This window comes from Rhynchophorus ferrugineus, unplaced genomic scaffold (genome assembly GCF_030347505.1).
Source record: "Rhynchophorus ferrugineus isolate W39M unplaced genomic scaffold, kcgeb_rfMv2 rfM1, whole genome shotgun sequence".
Taxonomy (NCBI): domain Eukaryota; kingdom Metazoa; phylum Arthropoda; class Insecta; order Coleoptera; family Curculionidae; genus Rhynchophorus; species Rhynchophorus ferrugineus.
Genome location: NW_027472580.1, coordinates 17,146,141 through 17,166,778, shown reverse-complemented (window position 1 = coordinate 17,166,778; position 20,638 = coordinate 17,146,141). Strand labels below are relative to the sequence as shown.

At 31.3% G+C, this 20,638-nt stretch overlaps 1 protein-coding gene across 2 annotated transcripts in view; it reads right to left on the bottom strand.

The window, feature by feature from the left end:
- LOC143195542 (pH-sensitive chloride channel 2) overlaps positions 1-18,714 on the bottom strand; it is a 32,164-nt gene extending 13,450 nt beyond the window's left edge. The window contains exons 1-2 of one of the 2 annotated variants that reach the window (XM_076402800.1): positions 18,499-18,714; positions 4,270-4,441 (exon numbers count right to left, since the gene is read on the bottom strand). In XM_076402800.1, the coding sequence (XP_076258915.1) occupies positions 4,270-4,441; positions 18,499-18,575 (249 nt within the window). In that variant the 5' untranslated portion in view covers positions 18,576-18,714. Of the gene's footprint in view, positions 1-4,269; positions 4,442-17,263; positions 17,353-18,498 lie in introns of those variants that run through there. The other variant, XM_076402809.1, reaches the window with a different exon arrangement.
- Positions 18,715-20,638: the final 1,924 nt, after the last annotated feature.

Below are 20,638 nucleotides of genomic sequence, written 5' to 3'. Positions count from 1 at the left end.
CATTTCGCTTCGTCTAAACTTAGCAAACCAATACTTGATGGTTGATTTTTGTCTGGCAGTGTCCGGAAACTCAGCGTCAAGCTAAATTTTTGCTTCAACTATATTTTTTCCCTTCAAAAAGCAATATATTATGAATACGCGAAATTCCTTTTTATCCATTTTTTTCACAATAACAAAAGTTGCTTCACTCAAAATTCTATAATTCACAGTCTAATGATCCGAAAGCTGTCAAATTCATACACGCATCCTTTGTGGGTTATAGCTAACTAAAAAATATACGCATTTAATTCTAGCGCCATGTATGTGCCAGGCCGGGGACTTTTCAATTGACCTGTTATATATTTGAGGACACGTACATCTATGCATGGTTTTCCACGAGCAAGAGCATAAAATCTAACAAAAAGCACTATCCTATATTGGTAATGTCTTTTTAAAGATGATCTTTAAGAGTACCAGATCTCATGTTAAGTAAATCCAGCGCAGTAGGTCTGAGTTTCTATACCCCCAACATAAAACCAATTGATATTTGATACTACTAAAAACAAACATATTTATCTTTATTATTGTTTTTATATCTATCAATTATCAACAGAAATCGAGTACATGATATATCATTGCTTACTGTTGTCGAGACAGGTACCGTAATTAACGTATGTTTAGAATGCAAGTTTACTACGACAAAAAGGTTATTTACGAGATATTTGATTACATCATCTGATTGAAAGATAAAGTGGAATACTGTTGGTTTCCCAATATCGGCCACATTTATGGCGACTAAAACTAGCCGACGTTTTGTAATCGTTACAGATTGCATCTTCAAGGTGAGAGCTGTAATACTAATACTGTCCCAATCAGATATCCTATTTAAGAAAGTATATGTTATGAGTGTACTGATGAGTAGCCTTTCTCCAGATTATTTTGCCCGATGATAAAAACTTGATCGATGATTTGTCTCAAAATGGTCTTTAGGAGTGGATATCATTATGATTCTTAAACCAGGACAAAATCAGAAGACATCTCCTTTTATAAGCCTGTTGCCTGCGATTTATAAATTTTTTAAAAAACTATACATTAAAAAACTCAAAATTATCACAAAACAGAGGCATATTATGCCAGAGCATCAATTTGGCTTCTGCAATAAACACCGAAAAACAGAAAAAATACATAAATTAGTCAACAAAATTAATAAAAACCTAAATAATAAAATATATTGCTCCGCTGCAGTTCTCGATATATCTCAAGTCTTTGACAAGGTGTGGCACACCGTACTGTTAAATTGAAAAAGCTTTTGCCTCATACACACTTTCAACTACCTCACAGACAGTCATTTTATTGTGAAAGAGGGTGATGAATACACTGACCTACATATACTGTTCCAAGTTATGTCGGAATATGTGCAAGGACCTACTAAAAATGATCATTTTGTCCTCTCTGCAGATCAAAATAAAAAATTATGTAAAAAGCTATTTTTTTCACCTAGTAGAGATCGCGATATATTTTATAGATTGGGTATAAGAGTTTATTAAAGAAAAGAAAAGAAAATATTATATTGATATAAAATGGCAAAGACTTGAAATTTATGTTAACATTTGTATATTTATTAACACTTTTAGAAGGAACGGAGACTTATTTATACATTAAATATAATAAATTAAAATGTTTGGTAATTATGATAACCACCATGCATTGCTAATAAACATATTCCAATAATTTTTAATTTTTCTTTCAAAATACTGAGCAATCAACAAGTTGTTTCTCAAGAAGTCAATAGAAACAATAAAATATATATACCTGTAATAAATTTAGATGATACCATTGATTTAATGAAGAAAATAAACTATATTGAAGGTATTTGTTTTGAACTTATTCTCAAGAGCTAATTTACAGTGCAAGTGCAGATTTTTGAGAGGTGGAATTAAGTAACACTTAACTTTTTTCTTGTTTTTTTCCAGTTTTGTACAATAAAATAAATACGAACTGTTTTTATAGTTAGCGATTTTGGATAATTAACTTACACAAATCGTTAGTTGAGTAATCAATTCCATTCAAGTGGATGATATTTAAATATATAGACACTCACACTTATCAACACAATATATATTATAATCGGTTTCAATTGTTTTTCGTTGGAATTTTCTGTAAAGTAATCATGTACTAATTGTGATAGTATTATTTCTTAATAATTAGCTAATTAAGTAAAATATCTGACATATTTCACTGCTATGTTTCTTTTTATATTAATAATATAATGAACAAATACTAGAGTTCAATTATAAATTTCAAAAAAACATTTGTTTATTAAAACAGTGTATTAATCATTAATCTGCAAAATATATGCATGAATATAACGTTCTATTCGTTTAAAGGATGTTGTGATTTTACTGAACTAACTTACTCGTTTTTAACACAACTGACGAAAAATAATTTCATTTAGTTGATGTTTGATTTAGTAAATTTAGTAGTAATTTTTGTAGAATTACGATGGATTATATAGTGATTAAATTATTCATAATCTAGATTATATAGTGTTGAACAAAAGGGAACAGACTCAAATATTTCTTTACTAAATCATACAAACGTGGAAGCAATATAACTTATAGTGTATCCTAAGAAACAGTGAGCTCACGCCATCATTTCAGTTTATAAATTCGTATTAATAACAGACAATATTTTCCTTCTCATTTTATTCTAATTAACAGGATATACAATGTTGTGTGCTGTCTGCAACATTCATCGAAACATTACTGATTATAAGAGGCTATAAACTAGCAAACGTTATTTTGGCGCCTTGTTTGTTTTAATAAATTTCAAATCTGTTTCTGTTTAATATTTACGATTAATCTGAAAATACAGAAACCAATAAATGGTCGGTCGAAAACAGATTATGACTCGAATTCGAAGCTTCGAAGAGGAACGACGTAATGGGGGCCCCTTTTTAATAGTAAAATTCGTTAGGGTGGTAATATTTATATTGATATTAAAATCGTTTGGGAGTATTGATATTATTAAATATTAAGTTGCTGTGGTTTCTATTGGAAATAATTTTAGTCGGTGTGCTTAACTAGACTGAATATTAGTATTAAGAATATGACTAAAATATCTTATGAAGAAAAACAAAATAGTATTGGATTCACTGAAAGGAAAGCGTCTACGTACAAAGCGTGTAACGAATCAAGATCAAGGATGTGGATTTTGACGTGGATCAGGATGAATAGAGATGTAAGTCATCTCCTCATTAATTTTAGATTTAGAGTATCGCTCGAAATGGCGTTCTCGACATTTAAAAATATCTCGGCTGGAGTTCCACAAGGTAGCGTTTTAGGACCTCTCCTGTATCTGCTCTACACTGCTGATATTGCAACAACAAAAGAAACACTTCTTGGAACCTTTGCTGACGACACAGTTATTATGGCAAAAGATATATCTCTGCCTAGGGCAATAGAAAAACTGCAAATGGCAGTCAATAAAATCTACAAATGGACAAAAGATTGGAAAATTTAACTTAATAACTCCAAATCTGTCCACGTTAATTTTGCATTAAGGCAAAGTAATAAAAACTTAATTATATCACTCAATGGATGCCCGATTCCTCAAGCAGAATCAGCTAAATACCTTGGAATCCATCTTGACGGTAGATTAAATTGGAAGCATCACGTTAGACAAAAAGCAAAACACATTAGACACTTTGACTTGATCTAAAATCAAAAAGGTTGATCTATAACACATTTATAAAGCCAATTTGGACCTACGGGGTGCAAATATGGGGTTGCACTAAATATTAAAATAAACTAGTCATACAACACTGTCAAAACAAGGTTCTTCGATTGATTATCAATGCCTATCGCTACGTAACCAATGAAGAACTGCACTGAATGGCTTGCATAAAACACTTTTAGTTTTGAAGACACTATGATAAAAACCAAAGTAATTCAAATTATGCAGATATAAATAAAATGTTTACTTGCGTTTTATGTCATTTACTTTTTTAGAAATACACCTGAAAAGATACACAGTAGACAAGATAATCTAAAAGTAGCTGTTCAGCTCATCTCTATATTTAATTAACTGTCTTATATTGACATGCAATAATATTCGATTACTGAGTATTTCATTTACTCATACTTCTATTCAGCAATCAATAAACTCCAAAAGTTTAATCAATAACTAAATAAATAAAGAGTGTGTTCATTATGATAAATGAAATCAATGACAAATTATATTATTTATATAATTGTTTAATAAAATAAGCAAACTATTAAAACTATTTACCGTGTTATCCACGTTTTCAATATGCTTCACATCAATTTGAAATGCAACCTTTAATGGATCGTTCGAAGGTGGTCTAGTCAAGTGATCGTAGCGACAACTGGCGGTCAAAACGGAAAGAAATGCCTCTTGGGTTAAATTATCCATAGGCGGTTCTAATAATGGACACTCGGATCTGAAATAAAAATTAATTGTCGTGAGTAACGTTTAAAAGTAATCAATTCTGTTTCTTAAATTTAACATTTACGGTACAATATAAACTGAAATAATTTTGTTTGTTTTTAGTCACAAAACAGTGCTTTGATCAAATAGAATTTCGTAATTTTGCTGTTTGTTGAGCGCTTCAATTGAATAGAAACTGTATTATTATTGTTGTACGATTGTGACGTGTGCTTGTTAAAAATCTTATCTTTTAGTGAGTCACTAATTAAGGAAATAAATATTAGGCTGTAGATGTTTCTCGCTTTCGTCTCATATATTTTGATTTCCAGTACGTTTTTCTCCTTCTAACGTTAAATTCATCTCCAATAAATTTTTAAACTACTCCGTACCGCCTCCAAATTGAAAAAGTCCCTATCCCCTGGCTCCAGAACGTCTCATACTTCGGTCTTCAATTTGACCGTAGTTTTCAATCTAGTATGGTCAGCCCAAATCTAGCACTCTATTCGCAAAGCCAATGGTGTGAACAGTCTAGTATTTCCACTCCTCTGCAAAAAAAGCAAACTCCCAATCTCCCAGAAAGCCACTCTGTATAAAATGCTAGTCCGTCTAGTTTGCCTCTACGGAGCATACGTATGGTACAGGTACGTCTCCGAGAGACAACTTGCATTACTCCAAGTATTTTAGTCCAAAAAAATTCGCGCCTTACTCAATGCCCCTTGGTTTATGAGGATCGTGAACATATATCTAGGATCAGACATCCCGTTCGTGAAAATATTCACGAACATGCTCAATTTGAGGTTCTCTCTTGCCGCCAGAGAACACGGAAACAACCTGATCAAATACCTACCCATCTATAAACACCGGTATTTAAACCAAATATGACAATCCCAGTCATAAGCCATGGTCTATGTCGCTCGCAGAACCTTTCTATCCTGAATACGAAACGACATCAGAAAGAGACCATTTGGTTCTAGGTAGTCATCCTGGAAAAGAATAAAAATGTCGAGGCCACATTTCTCGGTGCCACTTCGTAAAGTTCACATCTGTCTTACTGTAATATTGTAATAAACGTTAATATAATAATAATAATAATAATAATAATAATAATATCACTTAATGTTTACATGTTTATTTTATCATCTTCATCACTCATTCTCTCAATATATTGTTCAAATTTGCTTTGTTGTTATTATTTAAAGAAGAATTTTAATATATGTGTTACATCAACTCAAGCATTTTATTTTATAATTTCTAGCACTATATTACTAAAACAAATATTAATTCAAGAAAAGTTGTTCTTAATATATATTGATGTACTATTTTAGTTCTATTCGAATTCAAATTTCAAGTGAATATCTGCATATGAGAGAAGATATAAACTGCCAACACTGGGGTGTTAAATCATTTAAAAACCTAATTATAGTTCATATGACGTAGTGTATGAAGAAGTGGGATTGTGAAGAAGTGGAAATGGAGGAGACCTTCGAATTCCAACTGTTATAGAGGAAATTAAGAGATTCGCAACAAGATATAAGGAAGGACCCAACTCCCATATAAACCCCTAACTGCTGAAGCTCGTGGATGGTACCAAACTAGGACGCAGACTCAAGAGAATGAAACCGAGAGAAAAAAATATAAAAATAACAGAAGATAATAATAACATACTAAGAGGTATTTTCAGTTTGGTTTCCACCTTTTCAATACTATATGTACTAAAAGGATATAAAATCGAAATACTTCTAATACAAGATGCAAAAAAAATATGACAGTATATCAATTATTGATGATTCCTTATGTTATCTTAAAACAATTCCCCAAAGTAAATATTATACTTTTTTAATTTTTTATCTAAATTTGTGCAACCCACCATCAAGCCTATGACCCAAATACATTTGTAATTATTTTATACTAATAACATTACAATTGACCTATATTCCTGTGTATTTATAATAATGATTATGTTTTATATCAATAGCTTATCGACATATTTCAGGTAGAAGATCAAAATTATATAGAGTATCCCAAAATTAAGGCAAATTTTGAACTTGAATATGAATTGAAAACTGAAAACTTTGATAAAAATTATATTAGACGTTATCTATGGATGTGCTCTTCTAGAACTTCTAGAACAAAGAAGTTCAATATGATGCTACAAACTCCAATCTGATGTCCACTGATAACATCTGAGACAGCGCTAGATCCAGATATTGCCACTTCTAGCATATTTTACTACATAGTTTCCATTATATAGTCGTATGACTGGAGAATTAATGAAGAAAAGCTAAATTATTAACAGCTGACAGACTGTCTGCTATTATAAATTTTATCGGAATACAGTTATGGCAAGTGCAGAAGTTCAAATAAATGAGATGAGAAATTGATGAGAAGAAAGTGGCATACACTGCTGAAACAATATGTCTGGTGTCCAAGCTACTAGATATAGTTTCTTTAAGATAGTGTTTGTGGAAGAGAGGAAATATTATAACCAATCTTTCGGTCTTGGGGACTTTTACTATCTAAGGAATCTAACATTCGTAAACTCAAGGTATTTCAAATATGATGTTTGATGAATATCGTACAAAAATGATGACCAAGAAAACGTAAATCTAAAAAAATCCAAATTACAGAAGGAAATTATAGTTTTCACAATTCATACGTTAGTTATAAGTTAACTCAACTCATGGTATAGAATTATAGATCATAGAATTGGAGATATCGCTAAAATTAATGAAATTATATTTCAGCAACCATCTTAGTCGCCATATGTAGCCACTTTGATTTCTCGCTCTTCTTACTCATCAATAAAACCGACTTTTATGAAAAAAAGAGGTAATGGCTGCCGCAGAAAACATTTTACAGAGAGAATATACTTTAATTCTAATATTTTGAGCTATTAACTGAAATATTTAAATACCATAATAATTATAAAAACTAACTTTTTGTCCATTTAAGCAAAAACAAACATTATAATAAATATTGTCAAAGTAATCTAATACATGCTGAGTATATTATGTACTTGTAAATTGTTATCTTATTATAAATTATATCTTATCTTTAATAGGCAATTTTGAATAAGCCTATCAAAATAATATATGTACATGTAATTAAAATGTATCATTACATTCATACTTTTAATAATACGTGTGCCTGCATTTATAAGTTTAAATTTGAATACTTAACCAACATTAGCATTCATTTTAATTAAGTTTTTATATACTTTCATACAGTGAATAAACCACGAAGAATATCTATTTAATATCAATGCTTTATCGTTATGCTGAGGCCATCTCTAAGGTCATCAACATCTAGTAACCACTGATAAACATTTGTTCTTCGCGATAAAATGCTGTCACATGATATGAAGGCAATATTACGGACATTTTCAGGGGGTCAAAGCTGATTGGTTAATAATGAGAAAAAATGACTTCCTGGCATTTTTTACATTTATAATCAGTGCAAGCTTTATAGTTGTAGTCACGTTTTTCAGCTTCTATATAACATATGTGCGTTTTTGAATGTTATATCTGTGTACGTATTTGTTTAGAATGATTTCATTATATATTAACATCCCATTTTTTATTATATTTATATTATTTTGTCTAGGTCTTGGCAGATCTATTATTTTGATTTATTATTGTTAATTTATCACGTAGGTTATTTGGTTACTGGTTCAAAGAAAAGAACATACTAAAAGAACTTGTATCCGACAAGAAAAAACATTCCAGTGGGGCCAGGCTGGGTAAGAGCAGACCTGGGTATGCTCTCTAAGTTGGTTACACACCAGTCTGTATGCTTAATTCCGAGAACCGTGGTTCGGAGACCACGTTAAGCAGTAGATTAAAACTAGATTAACCCAAGTTCGTAAAGAGGATACTATAGAATAATAAAAGAAAAACCTATCTTTATTATGAATGTAAGTTATGGTTTGCCGCGAACTTCAATTGAAATTATATTAGATAATAAATATATTTATAGAATCATCAGAAGTTGACAACATGCTTAAAAAATGATCAATTTTTTAAATAGGATATATCATTCAAATAGAGTTAAGCTATCTGTATCTCTATTTTTTAAATAAGATATAACATTCAAATAGAGTTAAACTATCTGTATCTGTATTTTTTAAATAAGATATATCATTCAAATAGAGTTAAGCTATCTGTATCTCTATTTTTTAAATAAGATATATCATTCAAATAGGGTTAAGCTATCTATTCTGTATTTTTTAAATAAGATATATCATTCAAATAGAGTTAAGTTACCTGTTTCTATATTTTTTAAATAAGATATATCATTCAAATAGAGTTAGCTATCTGTAACCGTATTTTTTAAAAGATATATCATTAAAATAGAGTTAAACTATCTGTATCTGTATCATATTGTGAAAAAAATATTGACTGAAAATAGGGAAGAAAATGTTATATTCTATCATCTTCGGGCACCACCACCATTCTCCTCCTTATGATCAATTATTTTAAAACATTCCTGAATGGGAGATTATATAAAAGAACAGTGACTAAGAATGGACAATACTTAATCAATCACTAATATATTCTTATCTAAGAATGAGTGCTAATTTTCGCAAAATAAATAGTGAGAATTTACTTACAATCGGAATCGAATATTACATCAACCTTCTTAGAAATATTTTAACATTTAAAATATGAATACCTAAAGAGGTATCTTAAATAATATGTTATTATAACATTTAAAAGAACAACACATTTTATAATCTATCATATTTCATTTTTATTGTTCTACGTATGTAATATAATTCGCCAGAATAAAAACGAGAATAACTTGAAATTATCTACATCAAACATTTAATAAAAAATATTACAAGTAGGTTAATATTTGTTTAAAGTATTATCACCATACACTATAATAACATATTTTTAAATAAATTATATCGTCGATAAATTGTCACAATTAAATAAATATTACATTAGATATGCTACTATTGCTAAAATACAACTAAACTAGTTAAGCTAAAATGAAGAATAACACTTATACACTATACAATTTCATGTAATTTGGTTCGCTTTGGTTTTCTGATCATCTGCGTGCCGTCCAGAAGCTGTATTACCTCCACGATGCTATAAGTTAGCGTCCTTATTTCATGTTTTATGGCGAAATTTTGAACCACTTTGTAAATCCATTTGATTTAGAGGTCATCGTGCAGCACTTCGTTCGTCACGCATCGATAAGCAATGGTAATTAATCGTACAACTTCGTTTTTAGATTCAAATTGGCTTCATGATTAACTGATAAACCAATATATTTAATTTTTCGTCAAGTTCAAACTTCTGACTAACCAGTACAGTCTCTTGATTTTGAATCCAATCTGCTCCGCTTTTGCATAACATGGTGTTTCCAGTTTAAATTACCATCGAGATGAAGCCAGGCTATTTGCCACAAATATTGTTAATGTAATTAAGTGTCTTTTTTATCAACTAGGGTTTATCTGAAATGGACCTACTGCTTAACATTGGCTCCAAACCACAGTAATCTATTAACCAATTTAGAGATATTCTAGAAAGTTTAAAACTTCTTAACTGCTTAAACTTCTTTAAACGTTCTTTGACTAGCTTATGAAAAACCAAATTTGGAGTTCTGAAACCAGCGGGCTTCAATTTTTACCAGTAATAATTATAAAGTAGGTTGGCGATGGTACATATTCGAGTAGTCTGTCTCTGACAGACAAAGGCACTGAATTTGATGATAACTTAACAGTTATTGCTACGATATTAAGCTGTGACTTCACAGTCATGTAAATGGCTGAACAATAAATAAGTTATACAGGCGATTCCAAAACATCATGGCACCACCAATCCACTCTGATTAAAAAATGAATTGAAACAACTGTTGCAGTAGTACTATTTCATATAGTAATAGGTCGGCAGCAAAAACATATTTACTGCTAAGTGCAATTAAAGGTAATATTAATATAAAATAGAAAGAAGTAGAAACAAATCCAAAAATGCTGCCAAAATTATTTTGCTTTTTACCATTCGCAAAACAAACAAAAACATGAAACGGAATGCAATTATAGACTTTGAGGGAAATTTATCCTAACTTTCCATAACGAACATGCTAACAGCTAAGGTTCTATTAAGGTGTAAGCAGATTTCTGTAAGAAAAATATATGTCCGCAAAAGTGGCCTTATTACTACAGTAAATTGACGGATCCATGATAATATTCTCTAGAATATGTCGAAGCAGAGTTTCAACATTTTGCATTCAAAGTATTCGAATATTGCATATTTTAAGCAAGCAGAGAATCTTTAAACCACAATCATTCTAAAGTGTTCTTAATCGTTGTGATTAATCGCCAGAATTAGTTTGTACTTAAACAGAAGTTAAATATTCTATATTTACTGAAAACTTTAAGGCTACAAGTCTTACGAGAAATATTTAATTCTAAAGTTTCAACATTCTAGAGATGATAGAAGAAAATAAAAGCCAAATTCAAATCAAATATCCTATACAAAGCAGAATAATTAACGTTTGAAATCGCTACTAGTAAAGAGTAAATCAAACAGCGCTATATTATGATTCTAACAAGATTTTATCAGGCAGAAATAAAAACTGATAAGATCTTGGAATGTTACTAGGCAGACATCACTGTAATCGATCATGCAATGTATATTGCATCGATGTATAGCGACCAAACCTTTCAAGTGATGTGCTTTGGTCAATAAAGCACAAAATGTTCGTTATTTATTCAAATGTATAGCCTCACCTTTAAACTAGGCGCCTTCTACAATAATATACTTTATTTATAGTATAATATATTATAGTATACTAGCGACCCGCCCCGGCTTCGCACGGGTGCAATGCTGATACTAAATTAAATACACTACAGAAAAAATATGAACGTTGTATATAAAAATATAGCGGCCTGCTCCGACTTTGCATGGGCATATAATATATATGCCTATGTCACTCAATGAAAACATGATTAAAATCGATCCAGTATTTTTGGTTCATTCATTACTGCCCTTGGCCTGCACGCATTAAATTTGGAGTAACAATTCCTCTTCCCCTATACTTACTATGAAGATTTCCTGTTATCTTTGGAATATCTAAATTCATACAATTTTTATTACATTACACATTTTTAAACGCAAATTTTAAATTTGTAATATCTCCGAAAATATTTGTTTAATTTACATGCTGTAAAGAACCATATTGATCTATATTAATTGCACACTGTATTTAAGGTACTTAATTCGATAAGGATTAATGCCGTATTGCTTAAAATAGCTTCGTAAATAAGCCATTTTCTCACGTAGAAAGTAAACAATAAAAATGGTTAATGTGGGTTATTCCTAAAAGATAAACATATACCATCGCAGACTTTTTTGTAGACCTTTTTATGGTGTACAATACTGTAGTACATTAATTTGATCTAACTCCTAGCGTTAGGCAGCGTTTTTGCTAATTGCTAAATAAGCCTAAAAAAATAGGTTAATTTACGATATCACGTTAGAAACCTCTAAAATTAGCAAAGTTGCCTTAGTATATTATGCATGTATTATACACATAAACCTTCCTCTTGAGTCACTCTATCTATTGAAAAAAAGCGCATCAAAATTCGTTGCGTAGTTTTAAAGATTTAAGCGCACATAGGGATATAGGGACAGAAAAGGCGACTTTGTTTTATACTATGTAGTGACTAGCGGATTCAACAGACGATGACCTATCCGAATATTGGCTTTGTGTTTGGATGGAACAATTTATTTCGACAATAACACAAATACTATAAGATTATCACAATATATATGTATATTAATATATATAATAAAGATCAATTATTTTTAAAATCTTTTATGTCTTTCATTTCCTGAAAGTGGGTAGCTCGATGAGGTAATTGAATTGAATTTTTTAAAGAGAGATTGAAGTAGGCTAGAATAACATAAAGTTAAGATTTTGCTTACAAATTCGGTCACAATTATGACTTAATGAGATGGACAATTATATTAATTCAAATTCCAAAAACTTTATTTATTTCAATCAATTACGACTTCTTCAATTTCTTGTTCGATATTATTATCATTCATAAAAATAGTATAAAAATAAATGTGTTTTTTTTAAATAAACCGATAAAATCAAACACTGTAAACAACTCAAAACAAGGAGAAATCGACAGATGGCGAAGCTGATGTTAATTTAGAGGACACTATGTAATTGACAATACACTTAAGCATCCTTTTTAAAATGATATTTTGAAATTTCCATTATTATTTTTGATATTTTATTTAAGAATATCCTCAAATTAAATGTTTACATGCATTTAAATAATAAATTGATATTTATTAATTGTATTTATCTGATATTTCATAAAAGGTATAAATATTTTGACGTTTTTAAACTCATCATCACCTATCATCAATTCAAAGCCTACTGGGAGTATATACTTTTCAACCAATGCGGTTGGGTCGCAGGATTTCAAACATTCTTCAGTAAATCTCGCAAGAGTTAGCAGTGGGCGATGGCTTCTCTCACCTCGGAGACTGTTAGTCTCCTATTTTTAAGACTGCTTTCTATGTTCTTGAACCATATCGTTTTTTTTTGGAGCTATCCGCTTTCTAATCTTCCATCTAAATGGCCAAATCCTTCGCTGAACTTTATAAGAAACAACTTCACTTTTTATTTGAAGAACATGTTCAAACTATTTTAATCTGATTAATGTAAGGAATTTGTTTCTCAATCATGCACTGATTAACTAAATTACTTTATTTCTAACACGATCCCAGAAAGAAAAATCAAGAATTTGCGTTAATCATCACATTTGAAAGATCTCAGAAAATCTTATGATTAACAGATTATGACAGTGTCCTAGTATTGGCACCGCACAGGAGGATTTAGCAGATTTTGCATTTAAAAGAGACGAATTTTAATCTTGATTGTAATATTTTCTAGCCTTCACACTCGCCATCATATGAATGCAGAAGCTCCTGTAACTTTGCTGATTCATTTTGTTGCTTTGGTTAAAGATGTCATTTTTCTCATGTAACAGGTCAATTGAAAAGTTCCCGGCCTACCATATTAAAACACATTTTTTTGGCAAAATTAGTTTTTTATTCAACATAATTCCCTTCAAGGCTGATACATACACTGATACCATTTTTGTAGTACGATTTGACTGCTTCATTCGCCGGAAATTTCTTCCCATCGAGCATTCTTTTGATATCTGAGAACAGTAAATAGTCACTGGGTGTCAGATCTGGAGAATACGGTGGATGAGGAAAAAATTTGAAGCTTAATTCATGGATTTCTGCCATCGTTTTCACTGACTTGTGACACGGGGTATTATCTTGGTGAAGCAGCACCGCACTTTGAATGCGGTTGTTTTTCGACGATCTCGTCATTCAAACGGCACAATAATGCTATGTAAAGTCGCAATGAAAATTATTCCATGCGCATCCCAAAATAGAGACGCCATAACCTTTCCAGCCGACTGTTGCGTTGTCCCACACTTTGGAGCGGTTTCATCATGTGCAATCCAGTCGGACGACTGTGGATTGGACTTCAGAGCAAAATGATGTAGCCATGTTTCATCCATTGTTACATATAGATGCACAAAATCGGGTTTATTACGCTTGATCATCTTCAAATACTGTTCCGAATCATTTTTTTCTTTGAACTAATTCATGAATAAAGCTAGAAGCCCCCATATTTGTATCAGCGAACATCAGACCGTTCAAAGATTTTGTAGCATTATATTGATTGTCAAAGATCATCCAAAAAGTCATTCGGCCCTATCCAACCTGGTTACGGGCGTAACTAGGATGATTAATTCATGTTGGATTTTACACTCTAGCAACAATTATTAAAAGTCACACACATAAATTTTAGTATAGTGCTATAGTATTTTAAAACTAAATAAAATTAACCCTATTAAATAAAAAAAAATCTCCAAATAATATAAAATTATTATAATGAAATAAATATTGATAAATATGTAATATTGCTGCAAAAACGATTGAAGCAATTTGTTAAAAATTTATTTATGTAACATAAGTTTTATTATGACATATTAATAACTATAAATAAAAGTTTACAGCGCAATAAACCAAATAAGTTTGTTAAATAAGATTTAGATTAGGTTCAAAATATTTTAATTAATATTAATACCTGATAAAATTTCTTACTAACATTATGTTGTTATATGTCATGTCATATAACAAATATTAAACATAAAAAACCAATTTCAACCTAACACACTCTTCAACTCCAAATACATTATTGAAGAAAATGAAGAAATTCAACGATAAACAGGCGGATTACGGATGTCAGATTGTAACAGTGTCCCAATCTTGACACCATACAGAAGGATTATCTAGATTTTGCGTTCGAAAAAGGCAGATATTAATCTTGATTGTAATATTTCTTCCCATTCAGACTCACCATCTTATAAAAACAAATACTCCTGAAGTTTGGCCGATTCGACTTATTACTTCGGCGGTAAATGAATCAGAAGAAACAGTATTGTAGTACAGTAAAGTACAAGTAGCAGTCAAAAAGATGTACAAATGGAGTAGAGACTGGAAAATAGTTTAATAGCTCGAAATCTGTGCATGTTAATTTTACGCTGTATCAAAATGACAAAATCTTAATTATATCACTGGACGGATGCTTGATTCCTCAAGCAGAATCAGCTAAATACCTCGGCATATATTTCGATAACGACTGGACGAAGAGCTTGAAATCTAATGGATATACGATGTCACCCAAAATTTCGCCTTAAAAGATGAAATAAGGTTGTTAAATCATATCAATATATATACTTGAAAACACTCAGCAATAAAAAAAATTAAGCAAACCAAACCACATTAATTTGTTTATGTATTAGTGTATATTTAAGATATTTTAGTTCCATTTTAATTTGGGAAATACATATTGATGTATTAATTCCGTACTCTCCTTGCTTGTATATTTATTCCATTACAACAGAACAGTAGTAGTAAATTAATTTGTAAATTAATATTGTACTATGCCTATCTTATATAATTTGTGGAAAGTTGTCAATGGTTTGGTATTTCTTCATTTATCATCAAGCCATATGGCTTTGCAGTGCGCACAATTTCGCTAATAATACTAGAAGCTTCAATGTCTGCATCAGCGAACATCAAAACATCAAGAAGCTTGTAGCATTATAACAGGTCAATTGAAATCCCCGCTCTGACACATAGATGGCGCTACTAGAATTAAATCCATATGTTTTTTTTAGTTAGCCCTAACCCTCAAAAGATACGTGTATGAATTTGACAGCTGTCAGATCATTAGTTCGAGAATTATAGCATTTAGAGTGAAGCGATTTTTGTTATTGTGAAAAAAAATGGATAAAAAGGAATTTCGCGTGTTGATAAAATATTGCTTTTTGAAGGGAAAAATACAGTTGAAGCAAAAGCTTGGCTTGATGCCGAGTTTCCGGACACTGCCTCGGGAAAATCAACCATCAAGGATTGGTATACTAAGTTTAGACGTGGTGAAATGAGCACCAAAGACGGTGAAATCAGTGGACGCGCGAAAGAGCTTGTTACCGACAAAAACATTAAAAAAATCCACAAAATAATTTGTAATGACCGTAAATTGAAATTGAATGAAATAGCAGACACTCTAAAGATATCAACTGAACGTTTACATTATATCATTTACGAATATTTGGATATGAGAAAGCTCTGTGCAAAGTGGGTGCCGCGCGAGCTCACTTTTGACGAAAAACAACGACGAGTTAATAATTCGAAGCAGTGTTTGTAGGTGATCAAGCGTAATAAGCCTGAGTTTTTGCATTTATAAGTGGCAATGGATAAAACATGTCTCCATCATTTCACTCCGAGGTCCAATAGACAGTCATCCGAATGGACTACACATGACGAAACCGCTCCAAAGAGTGGAAAAACGCAACAGTCGGCTGGCAAGTTTATGGCGTCTGGAATACGCATTGAATAATTTTCATTGACTACCAAGAGCGACTATTACATAGTGTTATTAGACCGTTTGAAGGACGACATCGCCGAAAAACAACACAAGTCAGTGAAAGCGATGGCAAAAATCCATGAATTGGGCTTCGAATTGCTTCTTCATCCACCGTTTTCTCCGGATCTGGACCGACTATTTCCTGTTCTCGAATCTCAAAAGAATGCGAGCTGGGAAGGAATTTTTGTTGAATGTTGAATGAAGACTACATTTCGTACTACAAATATGGTATCAAAAAGTTGTGAAGTCGCTAAAATCAGTATCACCCTTGAATTATATCGAATAAAAAAATATTTTATCAAAAAAATGTGTTTTACTATGTTAGGCCGGGGACTTCTCAAATTACCTGTTAGTGAAAGCTGAATTTAGAAATCATCCCGGAAGACTTTCTAAAAAATATAAATTTATAACCAACCGGGATCAAATACGCGACCACGATGCCAGTCAATTTGGCTATAGCATTTTTAAAGTTAAATGAAAATGAGTCGATTAATTAAAAAAGCTGAATAAAATGAAATAAAATAATTTTAAAGAAATAAATATTACAAAATATGTGTTATTTATGTAAAAATAATGAAGAAATTTCGAAGAAAGACATAATGAATTAAACGCAAATAATTCATTCTACACCAGTTTCGGCACTACATAAATTATATTATAACATCAAAATAACTATAAATAAAATTTTATAATTCACTAAAACGAATAGTATTGTTAAATAAAATTTAGATTAAATTTAAAATATTTTAATTAGTATTAATTTGATTGAGATACATAATAAAATTAGTTACTAACATTATATTCTAAATGTCATGTCTTATAATAGAAATTTTACATAAAACTAACATACCCTTCAACTCCAAATGCATTATTGCAGAAAATGAAGAGAACTATTGACAGCCAGCCGGATTACGAATGTTAGATTACAACAGTATCCCAGTCTTGATGTCATATATGTTAGAAGGTTTTCCAGATATCACGGTCAAAAAAAAAAAGATTTTAATATTTCCTATCTTTCACACGCACCAACTTGTAAAAGTAAAAGCTTAGATGACTCAACTAACCATTTCGACAGTAGATGTCACTTTTCTGACCTGTAATACTGATTTCACAGATTTCAACTTCTCTACTTACTCTAACTAGGTCCGGTTGGACTTTACAATAACTTGGGATACGTCAGTTTTCAAAATTTTGATTTTTCTTCGTTAATTCTCAAGCCATATAACCCTGTAGTGCGAATTATTTCATGAATAATGCTAGATATATCAGTGTCTGTATCAGCGAACATCACATCACTTAAGGAATTTGTAGTATTATATTTAATGCTGAATTTAGAAATCACAGAAACATTTGGTCTCACAAACATACATTTACAACAAGCAGGATTCAAATCAATCGCTATCGCTCCAGTCAGTTCAGCTATAGCTTTTTTAAAGTTACATAAAATTAACTCGATTAATTAAAAAAAACACTAAATAAAATAATTACAGTGAAATAAGTATTACCACATATATGTTATTTATATAAAAATTATTGAAGTTTTGGAGAAAACCATAATGAATTTAACGAGTTACACAATAGCGCTTTTATCTTCGTTATTACCTTCATTAAGTTTCCTCCATACTGCTCTGCAGTGTGAACTAGTTCATGAATAATACTAGAAGCTTCAATAAATGTATCATCGAATATACAGCTCTCATCAGAGAACATCAAACCGTTCAAGGACTTCGCCAAATTTAGAGAACATCTCAGAAGAGTCTTACCCAGCCTGGATACTGTCGAATCTGAGATGATATACCTTGTCAGATTTTGTACTCTTGCAACAATTATAAACAATTACAAGAAGCTTCGAACATGCGACTATCGCGCCAATAAACTCGACTATAGCTTTTTAGAGTTAAATAAAATTGAATTAAATAAAATAATGTACACATAAATTTTATTATACCATCAAAATAACTATAATTAATGTATTTGCTATATCGGCTTGTTAAATAAAATTTAGATTAAATGAATAAAATTTATTACTAACATTATATTTTAAATGCCGTCTTATTATAGAAATTATACATAAAACTAACATACCCTTGAACTCCAAATGCATTACTGCAGAAAATGAAGAAAACCAGTGACAACCTGATGGGTATCCTTAGGTCGCACATGACGATCTCAGCAAGAGTTCCAACACGCGGTATCCTCAACAACAACGAATCGGAGCGATTCCAAATTCAATCATCACCACTAATCGAAGGCACCCCGACCGAGATGGCGAGCGTTCGAATCGAAAATACGTTGCGTTTCGACGATCGAGATAATTTTTTCCTATTTAATTAGGATACTTGAAAAGGTGTTAAGTGATAAAGCAAAGTACCGATTGTAAATTTACTGTAAACACAAATAAGATTGCAGATTAGCCCGTTAATAACGCGCCGGGTTCAGTAGTTTGCGCTGCCCGTTCGCATGCGGCATGTGCGGTGACAAAATGACAAGGAGAAGAAACGTCCGAAATTTTTTATAACACGTTCTGAATTTATGAAGATGTCAAGTCCGCGTTTTCAAGATCGACATTAATTAATACAGCGGAAGAAAAATGTTATTTCAGTCAGGTATTATCCGGATGTCTTGCCACTACCGACTTCCATCAACCAACATCATTAATGTCCACTCTTCCGATAACAATGCAAGATACCTTACCAAGGATTTATAGTAGTAACTTTTGCAAATGGAACAAAACATCTCACTGATGTCCTATTCACTTCATTATCTTATCTAATTATTCATTTTAAGTATTTTTGAGTTTTTATTAGGGTTTATTTACCAGAATATATACATTCCAATAAATTCTATTGGCTTAGATAACGCAGATCATCCAAACCAATAGAAAACATCTTTTTTATTATTAAATCCCCTGAATTCGCGTTTATATAATTAAAGAATTTTTACCAGGTGAAGTCTAAAAATATAATTAACTGAGAAAATAAACATAAACAATAATTTTATATAGATATTTTCTTTATTTTTTAATTATTACAATTTTACTAGTCGTTTCCGGCTAACCTACAATTTTTCTTTATGATAACTGAAATCCAGGTATATAACTAGGAGGGCCCTTCGGCCCTATCTCAGTCTCTGGTGAAATAATGCTTATACATGTCAGTGCTGTATTTTTCACTACATAACACTACACAAAATCAGATGGTTCGATTCTTTTGAGCCTGCGTCCCGTTCTGGTGGTATCCGAAAGCTGCAATACTTCAATATTCTCATGGAGTCCTTCCTCATGTCCCCTTGCAATTCTCTTGATTGACTGACTGTGGGTATCTGAAGGTCTCGATGTAGGTAACCAGTCCTATAATATTTGGGTGCGCCCACAATACCTCTCAAGACTTTGTTCTGAAAAATGTTAATTTTGTTTATGTTATTTTTTGCAGAACATCCCCATAATTGAACTCCGTATGTCGATATAGGTTTCAGTATTTCCTTATATAATAGTAATTTATTATCTACTTATTTATTTCCAAATATCCAGTACATTTTCCTATATTTCAATTTCAGTTCTTTTATTTTCTTTATCATATTTTCCTTCCAGCGAAGTTTTGCATCAAGATGCAATCCGAGATATTTAGCGTTGTTGGAATGAAGTATCATTTATTGTAATTGGTACTTGTACGGTCTGATGTAAGTGAACTGCACATGCATAGATTTACTTTCGTTAATTTTTATTTTCCAAGCGTGTGTCCAGTTATTTATATTGTCACTTTCTTGTTGTAATTTTCGTGAGGTTTCTTCACTATTGTCCCAAACAGCTATAATCGCAGTGTCATCAGCAGATGTAGCGACCGTAATATTCTCCATTTGTGGTATATCACAAGTGTAGAGTAGATAAAGCTGCTTTAGCTTCTTTTATTGTAGTGTATTGTTCTTGTTTCACTCTAAATATTCTGGTTGTATTATACGATTTTTATAGCTCGGTGTGTTGTTTTGATAACATTTTCAGTAGTTTATGAATAAGTCCTTCATGCCAAACCTTATCGAGGGCTTGTACTATATCTAAGAATATAACTGAGCATAGTTTCGTAGGCTTTTTCAATAACATCTGTTATTCTCTGGACCTGGTCAGTTATTTAATGCTTGTTAATAAACCCAAACTGATGTGTTGGTATTAGGTTACTATTGCTATTGCGACTATTACGAATGCAAATGCGATGTTTCCGGAAAATTCGTG